This window comes from Acanthaster planci, linkage group LG05 (genome assembly GCF_054643075.1).
Source record: "Acanthaster planci isolate LZ-2023a linkage group LG05, COTS_SCS, whole genome shotgun sequence".
NCBI lineage: Eukaryota > Metazoa > Echinodermata > Asteroidea > Valvatida > Acanthasteridae > Acanthaster > Acanthaster planci.
The window spans coordinates 19,649,757-19,662,998 of NC_141781.1; the positions used below are offsets into that span (position 1 = coordinate 19,649,757).

A 13,242-nucleotide genomic window follows, 5' to 3' on the forward strand; every position below is an offset into this window, starting at 1 on the left:
GGGGAGGGACATTAAAATGTATTTAATAAAAAATAAAGGAGAACAAATGAAAGAAGCCTAAACTTAATATACCTTTCTGGTGAATTAGTGTGGGTAATACATTATTACAGATGTACATCTGTATCCTGAACATCGCCCCTTGTATAGTGTCAGCGACCCCCCACCCTCAACCCACCTTTCCAATTTCCATGACAAAGCAAACCATTCCACACCCACCATCCTAATCTCTCTCTTCCCCCCCCCATATCTGGCACAAATTTACGCCACTGCTGCACACCCATTCCAACTTTATATCTGTCTAGAAATCCCATGTCTCACACTCCAATCAAATTCATTTTGAATAATTTAGTGTCCAATATAAAATTCATTTAGGGTGGTACAGCTCATCAACTTGAGAACCTCCATTTTGTCCCTAATAAGCTGTCGCATTTGGCGTTAAAATCAGGGCAAGATCTTTTAGCTTTTAAATTTCGACGTCTTTTCTCAAAACTATAAAACACTATTTTCTAATTGGCCTTCATGCAAAAAACAAACAAACAAACAAACAACCCAACACCCCAACAAACAAACAAACAAACAAACATCCCAACAAACAAACAAACAAACAAACAAACAAACAAACAAACACCCCAACAAACAAACAAACAAACAAACAAACAAACAAACAAACAAACAAACAAACAAACAAACAAACAAACACTTTTTCACTTTTCCAAATGAACCTTTAATTCATGACAGAAAATATCTACAAAACAACGATTCTTAAAATAAAACAAGGTTCAAGTGGAATAAGTAAATACTGACATACAATAAACTTAACAGAAAAAAGAAAGGATTCTCAGTAAAAAGATAAAAAGAATTAATTTGCTAATTATAACATGAAGATTGGAACCACACTTATAGTCATCCAAAACCCTGAGACTTCTCATTAGGGATAGACAATGACAACCATGAAAACAAAAGATCAGTCTTCATATCAGCCAGAAAAGCTTATTGTCCACAAATGTGAACAAGGTGTTGTTGTGGTCCCATTTGCTCAAAAATAGGCCAACGTTGTGTTTTGCAGAGAAAAAGTGGTAATCAATCAGAATTTTACTCTTCATTCGAAGTTTCCATACAATAAGAGGGTCAGCAGTAGATGAACGCGAGTAGAGAAAATATATGGTTGCTTTCAGACTGATAATGAAGTAATTTGCCAGATTAACCATCTCCTTTGAACGTCCATTCTTGTACGGAAGGAGGCACCAGTACAGGTCGAAATCTTGAACTACACTCGGGAAAAGACGACTCAAGAGACAGTTCAGAAGATTTAATGCTGGCTGGATGGCGCGACACATGATGAACAAGTGAACGATTGTTCCTCTTTGTCCACACCAAGGGCACAGTGGAGATATGTCTGGGTTAATGTGTTGCAGGACCGGTAGACTGGGCAGAAAGTTATGTAATAGGCGGAATTGGACATCGCCCTCTTTCTTTGAGGAAGGCAGACGATATATTGCTTGCCATTCGATTTTCCGGTTCTCTGGGATTACATTCTGTTCATGCCAGTAAGTCTGAAGAGGAATCTCCAGCTGGTTGAGTTCTGCGTTGAGGGTTTTATAAATAGTCTTTGAAGACGCGCCTGTGGCATCGATGTCTGGAGGGAAGTGAACAACGACGGGAAGTTCTCTCAGGGCTGGGATGCTCTGAAGATTACGTGTGGAGAGACGGTATCCAAAACGGTTGAAAAACTGCGGGAAGACACGCAAGAGGAGATCTGTCATTTCAGAGAGTTCAGCGCGAAGAAGCCTGTTTGAGGACCTTCGCACTGGGTTTGCAGCTTGGATATCCTCCGTTGTTTTCCATTTTCCGGAAGAGACGTCCAGTAGGTCTCCAACTGTACGAACACCACACATCCGGAGACGAGGGCAAAGGAGATGGTCATCTATACCGGCAAACTTAATTACATGAGTAGAAATTAACGGTAAATTCAAAATGAAATGAAGAGAATCGAGCGGTATGACAATTTGGGCTCTCGATATCTTCCAAGCTTGTAACACATTACAGTAGAATGTTGGGAGGTGAACAAAAAATTTAGCGTCAAGATTTATTAAGAAGATTTGAGCATCAAAATCGAACTTGCAATATTGACGCAAAAAGTAGCTCATGAAAGCGAAAACAGGATGAGGTGATTTTTTTAGAAATCTTTGTACAAAGGAGAAGCGATACGTAAAAACTCGTGACTGGAGGCAGGTAAGGCCCAGACCGCCTGTTTCAGGTGAACGATACAAAATATTTTCCTTTATCCAATGTCGCCCATCAGACCAAATAAAATCTACCAGTTTCCTTTGGAGTTCACTGAGAATTTCTGGAGGGGGGGATAAAACTGCAAGAACGTGAAGAAGTTTGGAAGCCGCTAACTGATTGGCTACCAGGGCTCTGCCTCTGAAGGACAGCAGTTTACACAATCCTTTCCAACGAGCAAGAACGTTTTGCAATTTTTCTCGACAGGTTTGCCAGTTTTGTTGAAAAAAATGGAAGGAGTTTCCCATGTGAACTCCAAGGAATTTTAAACCAGTATTATTCCACTTAAAATTTAAGGGGTTGTCCGTTCTATTTATCCACGAACCGACCCAGAGGCCTTGAGATTTAGTAAAATTCAAACAAGCAGCAGAACAACGGCTATAACAATGATAAATATCTTGAATAATATTAAAAGCTTTATCACTGGTAACAAATATAGAAACATCATCGGCATAGGCCGAGGTAACAACAGTGTAATCAGAATTAGGAATCATAAAGCCAAAAGGTTTTAAATTACATCGAAGAGCATGGAGGAGAGGTTCTATAGCTATTGCATATAGCAAACCTGAAAGTGGACATCCTTGTCTAATTCCCTTTTTAAAAGGGAAAGGTGCGGTTAAGGAACCACAAACCTTGATAAAACTCTGAGCATCATTATATAGCAGTTTGACATAGGAGATAAATCTTTCTCCAAAACCCATGGTCTTCATAACAGCACATAAATAGTAATGATCCACATTATCAAATGCCTTTTTTTGATCAAGATTTAAAACAGCAAGAGGAATACAGTGAGAATTAGCATACATAAGAATATCCTTGATTAAGATGATATTATCATAAATTGAACGACCCGGAACAGTATAACTTTGATCAGGGTGAACAACGCTATCGATAACATTTTTGAGTCGGTTTGAAATAATTTTTGCAAAAATTTTGTAGTCTGTATTTAGTAAAGAGACAGGACGCCAGTTTGAAATCTCAAGCAAGTCGCCAGTTTTGGGAAGAAGGGTTATAACTCCCCTTCGACAAGAAACCGGAAGGTGGCCGCTGGCAACAGATTCATTGAGTACTGCCATGAGATCGTCCTTAATGATATTCCAAAAAGTTTGATAAAATTCAGAAGTAAGGCCATCCAAGCCAGGGGACTTATTTAAATTTAACTGGTTAACCGCCATATCCATTTCATCTGTTGTTATTGGTTTGTCACAATCTTCAGAGTCACTTTCACTGAGCGTAGGTAAATTTTTAAACAAGTGATCCATAGTACTGGGTTCAGTTTCGGCCTCACTGTACAATTCTTTGTAGAAATTCCGAATGTGACATTTTATTTCATTTGGATCATCAGTAGTCCTTCCAGATGAGAGACGAATTTTAGAAATAGTTTTAGCGGTAGAGTTGGATTTTTCTAGATTAAAAAAGAATGTAGAACAAGTGTCAATTTCTGTTGTGAGCTTAAAGCGAGATCTAATGATAGCCCCTTTAGCGTCATGCTTGAAGTGTTCATTCAGGGCATCCCGCTGTTCCTGAAGAGTTTTTTGAGTCTCTGGGGTAAGATCAGGACAACACTGTAAATCATCAATGGATTTGTGAAGAGAATGAATCTTGTCCCGTTTTTCACGGGCAATTTTAGCTCCATACATTTGAGTGATAGATTTAATATGATTCTTTCCCATGTCCCACCATACACTGATGGAGGAAAATTGGCATCTTGTAGCTTGCCACTTTTTCCAAAATTGTTTAAAAATTCCTTTGTAGGTCTCATCTTGAAGCAAAGAATTATTGAAGTGCCAGTAGGCGCTACCCTTCTTACTTACATCGGGAAGTGTTATTTTAAGAACAACAGCACTATGATCCGACAAGGAACAAGGTTGAATGTTACAGGAGTCAACAGAGGGCAAAAGGTGAACAGGGAAGTAAATTCTATCAAGTCTAGCTTTGGAGGTGCTTCTCAAATTGCCAGTGCTGTATCTGAACCAAGTAAATTCAGATGAATTGGGATTATTTCTACGCCAAACATCACACATAGAAAAAGTATTGATGATATTTTCTACAGCGGAAGCAATTTTGTGTCTCCTTTCAATGTTTTGCGAGAAGCGATCCAGAAGCGGGTCATGTGTACAATTAAAATCCCCGCCAAAAATGATAACTGGATTGTCGTGTGAAGAACAATGCTCTTCCAAGGAGATAAGACAGTTCATTGCAGCAACGTCATCCTGAGGAATCAGGATATTGTAAATATGATAGGTGGTTGAATAAATTCTAAGCTCGAGAAAAAGAACATATCCAGCACAGATCGTACAAGATTTTATTATGTTAAAATTATTATTTTTCTTGACGAGAGTAGCTACACCAGATCCCCGGGTGGTTCCAGGAGCGCAACAGACATCATACGGCCATGTTTTCCAACACAAATCTTCGTTCCTAAGATCATACGTTTCCTGTAGCAGAACAACATCGGGATTTTCAAGGGTTATGTCTAGATACGCACGAACAGAGTTGTTTTTGATGGGCGTGGAACATCCCCCTGTATTGAGGGTTACTAGGGTGAAAGTCATATACAAAAAAAGGGAAAGTAGAAACATCATGGAAAAAGATGGATGGGATCGCTGGGATCGAGGTTTCTGACAAGCTTTCGAATCCTCTGTTGCATATTTTTCGTGAACAGAGGGCTGTTGCGGAGTGGCTTCAGCTGTTTTACTAGACCGGGGATGTCATGAGTAAATTTCCTGGCAACGTCAAGCGGCTTTCGACGTGACTTGACGCACTTAAGGAAGGTGACGACTTCCTCGTTTTGAAGTGGTCCTTTTGTCAGGTTTAGGTCCCCTGGCCCATCTCCCTCTTGATCGAAGACGCTTACGACAGAGGAGACGGATTCATGGTCGCTCTCTGAATCCAGTTGAGATGGGTGTATCGGTGGTGATTCTGTGGACATCTGAGATTCGTCCAGGATTTGGGATATATTTTCCTCCGTTGAAGTTTGGGAGACACTTTCATCTCTTTCCATCTGGGGTGTATCACTTAGCTTACGCAGTTTTCGCTGTGGAGACGGAGACTTCAGCTGCACCAATGGATTGGACACAACTTCTTTAGGCTTTGATTTTTTGCGGTGTCCTTTGGCAACAACCTCTGCAAAGAGAGGAGAGGTTTCACGAGAAGGAGCTGGAGGCGAACCCCAGATGGAAGGCACTGTAGTATTGTTAGATGTTTTTAGATGTTGTGTATTTTGCTTTGAAGGAGCTGGACTTAAAGTGGTGTTATGTTTGTCTGCAGTGGAATCACTTTGTTTTTCTGTCTCCTGTTGTTTTAAAGGTGTACCTGTTAAAAATCGAGCATCAGGTTCAGTGGCTGATTGTTGCTGCGCATCAGTATCAGCTAGCTTATCTGAAGTAGACGGCTTGTTCTGGTCAGTCAAACTGTCTCGTCGACTCTGTTTTGATGGATGTTTCGGGTCAGATTTTTTACCGTGTACAAACTTGGGAGGGGGATTCAGTGGGTTAAAATCTGCCATGTTTGTGTCAGATGTAGACGGTTCAGCTTGTGTTGTTTTTTTGCAATGTTTACTTATGTGGCCATTTTCTCCACAGCTGAAACATTTAACAGAATCATTGGAGATGAAAACTCTGTAGTTCACCCCTGCGTGAAATATGTTCATGTGATCGGGAATAGTGACATTGGTTTCTATGATAGCATGCACTTGACGTCTAAAAGACATAACATGAGATAACTCTTTGTCTTTAATTCCCAAGGGGATCGGTTTGATGGCTGAAACTGGTTTGCAGAAGCTTGATAGATTTCGTGCAATGACTGCATTTGGTAATTCTGGATATACATTGGACAGTACAAGTCTCTCAGTAGGTTTTACTAAGGGGGTGATGGATATAAACGAATCGTTGTACTCCAAACCATACACAACAGCTTCCTCAACCGCTTCCCTTGATTTGAGGTAGACTGCTACACGCCCATTTGATATACGGGAGGCAGAAACTATTTCAGCAGGGTTCATACCCGAGACAGATAGTGCATTAACATAACACTGGACAGAGACATTGTCTTCAGCTTTGAAAACGATTCCATTCTCGCGAGTTATGTTAGTGAAAGGTTCAGATGCAACATTGGTCTTTGAGAAGCCAGTCGCCTGATCACCTGAGTGATCCCGAACAACAGGACGGTCGGCAGCACGACTAGCCATGGCGGCCAGCCCCGCTAGCTAACGTGTATCGAATGTTCGGGACTATGCCAAAAAAAAAGAGGTGAAAATATTACAAGATGATATACCGTAACAGTCCTTCAATAAGACCTATCAAGTCTACAACAATATACGTACACAACTACAACCAATGAGGACCAAAAAGGTCATTAGTACAGTGATAAAACTTACGTTAAACGAGAGCCCAAAAATCACACCGCCTTCAAGAAAACAAACAAACAAACAAACAAACAAACAAAAAGCCGTAGACAGTTACCTTGGACCCGCGCTAGCGCAAGGCCGGCATGGTTCAAAGGTCACGAAGTTTCTATTGTGGAATTCTGGGTATTTTTGCCATAGTCTGATCGTTCTCAACGTCAAGTACATGTAAGTGTTTCAGCCTGGGCAAGGAGTTCCAGCAATAGAGGTACTTTATTTGCGAGTTCTGCTATTTATGAAGATGATTTAGTGATAATCAACGTGTCAGATTATTGCACCACATCTAGCACAGGTTGACATGGATGATGATTGAACGCCGTCGTCGATCACACCATGCATGCACACATCATGCCTGTTCTAGACCAAGTCCAGAATACGCGTACTACTTTCATCATTTAGGGCCTACATGAACATGACGTAGGCCTACGTGTGGTGTGTAATGAACGATGCAGCTCTACAAGAAAGAGCAGATTTTCCATCATGTCCATTCGTTTTACAGTCAACATTGGAAGTGCATATTTAGGCCTATCCTATGCCCTAGGCATGCTCTGCCATGCTGGGCTGTGAGTGTGACATATGCTGGGATGATGTCCCCATTTTTGCCTTAGGTTGTGGGCGTGGCTAGAAGGTGAACAAAACAGGTAAAATAACATCTATTCTCCTGAAATGTGACTATTTTTACGAGGCCTACAGAAAAACATAAGCACATCCACGCCAGCTAAGGGCCTATGTGAGCTTGATCAGCTACCCTGGTACCAGTTGGAGGCTGGAAGGGAATTCATGGAGTGATGATTGAAACAGTAGCTTGCAGCAGACAAAATTTCACAGAGGATTGATATATCAGATGGAATAAAGTCATGTAAAATCTAATCAATATGAAAAGAGCAAGAAAGTGATTTCTGTCTACAACAGAGAATAACATGTTCAAACAGTATATGATTTTCATACTTTGGCACCAAACTTTACAGAGTACAGTCTGGAATTGAGGCTATCATCTTATTAATTTTTTTTTCAAAAAAGTTGTATGCACAGGAACTTGGTCATGTGAACTCCAGAAGGCTCTGTCTTTTGTCTTGTCCTTTGAATTTCTGTATGTTGAACTGAACTCAAGTCCGAGCATTTATAAGCCTTAAATTTGGATCTATGCTTTGCTCAGCATTCCGTTGAACTGCACCCCTTCTTGTTGTATGGGGTATTTGATAAATCCAATTCAGTGACTAACTTTTAAGATTCAGTGCAAAATGCAGATTTAATATATTGCAGCTCTTCCCAAGAAAGCTACAAAAGTCGGTGAAATAGCAAGGCTGATTTTGATGCAAATGATTTTAACTCCATATACATGTACAGTAGGAATAAGATAATAAGATGAAAGACAGGGGAGTGTAATTTATGGAATGATTATGAGAGTGTTAAAATATTTTTTGAAGTTGGTCTTAAATCTTCTCAAAATCTTTGCTTGTTTGTTAATGTTATTTAGATTCAAACCTTTTGCCTGACGGTATGGAAATGGAAAATCAGAAACTGAAATTAGTAGCTAGCGTGCATCTCATAAAGGAGCATGGCATGCAGACAAGGTTTCGGTTGTTCAATTGTTATGAATGAATTTACTTTTTGTGTTCTGCTTTTAAATCAAAAGTGAACTGTGAAAGCAGGCTGATACTCGTTCCCTGTTATCCTTGGTTGTGGAACTGCATTGGATGTTTTATTTGTCTGTAGTGCACTTCCAGGGGACCAATTCATGGGATAAACCCTCATAAATTACGTGTATTTTATTAGTAGAATCCTCAAAATAAAGGATATTTGTCTACTTGAAAAGCAGACCTATTGACTATGTTTCCAGCATTGTGGAGATGGGACTTGGCAAATACTTTGCTATCTGTGAAATATGGCAAAATCTAGTTATCGATGACAGTAACAGCACCGTGCAGAACTATGAAAGTGAGTTTTTTTTCTCATGACTAAAGAATTAAAACTACCAATGCTTGATAATTTGTTAATTAGTCAAAAGAGACAGTGTAGATGACTATTTTAGTTGTTTGACTAGTTATGATTATGTTTCAGATTTTTCCATTCAAACTTTTGCATAATTCAGACAAGAAGACTACTATTTCTTGTTTGTTTCCTCAGGGTTTTGTTATCAGGCTGTCCACTTCTCTCCTTACCAAGTCTGTCTACCTCACCAGCACCAGTACCAGGCCCCCAATCTTCCCCATCGTCACCTCACAGTCCAACTCACCATCAATCACCTCTCACATCATCATCGATGCCTCATGGACAATCTTCCCCAGGAAATGGGTATTGTTTAAACAGTGTTTCTGCTAATCCCTTTCCAATGATTAATTTAGTAATTGTAAATAGGGGCAATTCACAATACAGCGCACCACCAAGAGTTTGGCACAAACAAGCCACTTTTCAAGTCTACGGTCGACACCTTGCTGTGATTTAGTGCACTTCATACGTAATTTGGGGATATTTGATTGATTCAGGCATTCCGTTCTCCATGCACACAAAAAAAATCATTTCGGCTTCCTAATACCTGCTTGCAATAAGCACTTTTGAATTTTCAACCAAGATAAACAAACATTTGAAAGAAATTAAAGTTTTCCGTGCACTGGACAGTTAGTAAACAAGATTTTGTCAACTCTTTATCCCATAATGCACTGTGAAAAGGTCTCTCTTTGACAAACTCTTGGTGCCGCACTATGTGAATTGCCTGTATTCACTGATTCAGACGTACCTACCTGAGAATGCAATATCCTTGTTTGTTCCCATAGGTCAAAGGATCAAGTCCACCCCTCTATCACCAGCAAGATGGTTGGGGGCATTCCCCAGGAATCTGCCCATCATTGCTGGCCACAGAATCAACCATCAGCAAGAAACCAACAGCAATGCCCTACGTCATCATCACATCAGACACCATCAACGCCGCCTCAACAAGCAACCCTCAGTTCAGTGTCCAGCGCTTCTGCCGATTGTTCAAGCAGGACTCCAGCCTCCCTAATGTCCCTACATCTCAGCATTGCAGACTGGAGGTGTTCTCCTGCGTTATAAAGGCAGGGGTTCAAAGAATAGATCCCTGTGCGATGCAACTGCCTACCAGTGGCAAGGTCATCCTGGGACCCCCTGATGGGGCTTATCGGCTGGATCGATCTCAGCGATTGCACCAGTCTCAACTGGCCATCATACTCCCCAACTATTGTCTCTTGTCGGTGCTACAGGCCGGCAATCAGCGGTGAGGACATCCCAATGGAAAGCGCCAGAGTAGGTACATTCAAAATCTGTTCCCTGTATCCTGCTAAATGTAAAATATTTAACAATAAAAGGACTTATTTCAAAACAATCTCTCGGTACGGAGTGCTTTGCAGTGGGAGCTTGCAAAGGAGTCAGGATGTCAAGGGCTTTGTAGAAACGTGCAGAAATGTTGGCCTGACAAAACTTAGATGATCTTAGATGATGACTTAAGGAATTGGATTTATCAATTATTACAATTATCAATTTCAATAATGGTTATTCAGTCATTCACACACAGACTACCACAGATATACATGTACTTCATTGTTTGACCCAATGATCCCTACAGCGCACTGCTGACCAACTCGCCCAACGCCTCTGCTGCTTTACCGGCTGGGTCGGTCTCATCGATTGTGCCGGTCTTACATGGCCGTCAAAGTCCCTTGCCACCGTCTCCTTACAGTGCAACAGGTCAGCAGTCACTGGTAACGACATCCCAGCTGAATGTGCCTTCTTTGCAAACAAATGGGTAAGTTCAAAATCTTTGCCCTAGTCAGTTAATATATTGAAAATGAAATAAGTAACTTGAAAAAGATTTATATGTCTCTAAACAGTCGATCTCTTGGTACACAATGCTTCAAAATGTTCTCTAAAGGAGGGAGTGATGTCTTTGCCTGTTGACATAGGGATGGTGGACCTGAACAAAAATTTGTAGATCGTTGCCGATGACTAAGGGAATTTGACGTTCTTGTTTGCTCTCTTAGGGTACAACTGCACTTGTTGAAACGAAGTCATCCAACTTCTTCACCTTCACATCAGACACCTAAGTCGCCTCAAATACAGTCCCCAGCACCGCTCCCGACATTTCATCAAGCACTGCCACCTGCCGTACCTCTCCAACTGAGCTTGCCAACGATAGCTATGGAGATATTCTTGCCGCCAATGAACACGGTGGTCCCAAGGATAGAACTGAGGGAGTTGCGGCATCCAACTTGTGGCCGGGTCATCTTGGGCAGCGGTGCTTTTGGAACCGTTCAACTGGAGACATTCCATGGAAACAAAGTGGCCGTCAAATACGTGAGGGCAACAACAGATCTAGACCGACTTCCCGTCCTGAGGGAGGCGAGGGCAATGGGCCTTCTTTCAGGGCATCCGTCATTCCCTTTCTTTTTTGGCCTAGCAGTGGCTGGCCACCACCAAGGACTTGTAATGGAGTTCATTGGGAACTCCATAACTGGCCAGTCGCTGACCCAGGCGGATGCCCTGGAAGGGCCCAACCGGCGTCTACATCTTGCCCTGTCTTCCTGGCGCCGCATCACGCTGGATGGTCTACGGTACATGCACGACAGGGGTGTCCTTTATAACGACCTTAAAACTGATAACATTTTGGTCTGTGATGTTGGGGGCTCCTGGCGTGCGTGTATTATTGACGTGGGGTTGTGTACCCTGGCAAGCCATCCTCGGGTACACCACCTCACCTCAGCTCAGAAGGCGCTATGGCGGCGCTATCACGTGCACATCGCCCCAGAGCTGGTGGAGGATGCAGCACCACAGACCAAGCTGAGTGATGTTTTCCAGATGGGTCTGGTGCTGTATTTCATCAGTCTCTGGGGCGGTGTGCCAAGCCTGATACCGTTCGCATATTGGTGGAAATTTTCCATTCAATTTGGCGCGTGTGGTTCAGAGATGAGGCCACGTTGTTTGGAAAAGAAAACAAAGATTTGAAAATGCCTCTGGTGAAGGGAATGGGTGGACTGCTGCCTCGGCCCCAATCCTCCATTGCATCAAATTAATTACCGGTACTGAAATAGCGCATTGATTTTCCAAGTGTAAATATTTTTGTGAACGGATGATCGCCAAGACTGAGATTGGCAGTTCTTACTGTTAGTGCTAGGTGTTTTTAAAGAAAAGAATGACATTTTCATTCAACAAACAAATGATTTTTAAAAAAGCTTAAGCAGATTGACTTTGTGTCAACTTTTTTTTAACTGAGAGAGAAAATAAAGGTTAATTTTAGTCTTGTTTGGACAATATCGTCATATTTCTAGTGTTGATATACAAAAAGGGAAATGTTTTGCTTAATTAATTATCTTCATTTACTCTTCACAAATTTGAATGTTTGGAAAAACAAGAGTGATAATCTAATTACATTTTTAATTTAAAATGAGACTTTCAATAATTACACTTTTCAACATGTAAGCAATGCCTGGGTTAAACTGAAATTTCTCTTAATAAAAAGTTTTTAAAATACTTGGTCTAATCAAAAAGTGACACTTTAAAATTTAACTGAAGTTGTAGTCTTCACTTTAACTGAACTGCCTATTTTATGGGGAAAAAGCTGTCACGAGAAGTATACAGATATGTTTTACCTGAAATGCAATAACCGTTTTGTAATTACTTGAAAACATCGTTATAAAAATACTGGGTACTTTTGAAATGTGTTTCAATGGATGTATCGTGCATTCATAGTTAATTTGGCTGTACAGGTTTTGTGATCATCATTTAAAAAATATGCTGAAAAAGTTGGCAAAGTAAAATAAAACCCCGAACCAAAAACTGCTTCCACTTGCCGCTGTAATATTCAGTTCCGTAGGACCTTGGACTTTTGTGGTTGGCTTACAGTAATAAATTATTCAACATTAAAACAAGTAATTCAAAAAAAAATTACTTAAAAATGTAATTATTGAATCGGTTGTATAATATAGTGAAATGGACATCTGAAGCAGGTCTAATCGCATTTTGCCGACAAATTGAAAGGGTAAAGCATCGGAAAGGGATATGGCATGAACAACCCAACCTTTTGGAGATTTCTTTAATAACTGAAAATAAACTGATTTCTCTGTAAACATTGCCTACTGAAGATACTCTGCCATCTAACCAGACGATGTGGCTCTTAATAATTAAACCTTCTATAGAAGATATAAGTCAACCAGAAAAAAGGTGATACTTTCGGGTTAATGTCTTTTCAAATATAAAATGGCAAGTGTGCATGTGTCATGTTAGTTAAAATAATTTTAAAATGAATAACAGTTGTACATAGTAATATGTAGGATTAATTTAAAAAGTAGCAATTTAGTACTTCAGTAAAAAAACTCAAATATGAACAAGATTTGTGGAGATGGATAAAAAAATCGTTTTCCAGTTAATTTTTTTGGCCTCCCCCCTTTCCCAACGTTCTTCTCCCAAAGGTTTTGTGGAGAACTTACAATCAGTATGGGGTCAAGAATACATTAAATGTAAAAAGTTATGTAAAAGTGAAAAAAAAAATTAAATGGGGCAAGTTTTCATTAGAGGGCGCTAGTAATCGATGACAAAGTCAAACG

At 40.5% G+C, this 13,242-nt stretch overlaps 2 protein-coding genes across 12 annotated transcripts in view; both read left to right on the forward strand.

Annotated features, from left to right (window-relative positions):
• Positions 1-13,242, forward strand: part of LOC147799198 (uncharacterized) — a 98,945-nt gene that overhangs the window by 69,306 nt on the left and 16,397 nt on the right. The window lies entirely within an intron of this gene.
• LOC147799199 (mitogen-activated protein kinase kinase kinase 21-like) lies at positions 6,817-12,903 on the forward strand. 4 transcript variants are annotated; one of them, XM_087137431.1, is made up of 5 exons: positions 6,817-6,896; positions 8,816-8,983; positions 9,463-9,949; positions 10,269-10,448; positions 10,684-12,903. In XM_087137431.1, exon 5 carries the CDS (start codon positions 10,841-10,843, stop codon positions 11,642-11,644), a length of 804 nt encoding a protein of 267 aa, XP_086993557.1. In that variant the 5' UTR covers positions 6,817-6,896; positions 8,816-8,983; positions 9,463-9,949; positions 10,269-10,448; positions 10,684-10,840; the 3' UTR covers positions 11,645-12,903. The 4 variants fall into 4 exon arrangements, with proteins under 4 accessions (XP_086993557.1, XP_086993556.1, XP_086993558.1 ...); XM_087137430.1 differs by lacking the exon at positions 6,817-6,896 and having other exon boundaries at positions 6,916-8,983; XM_087137432.1 differs by lacking the exon at positions 6,817-6,896 and having other exon boundaries at positions 6,920-8,983; positions 10,684-10,840.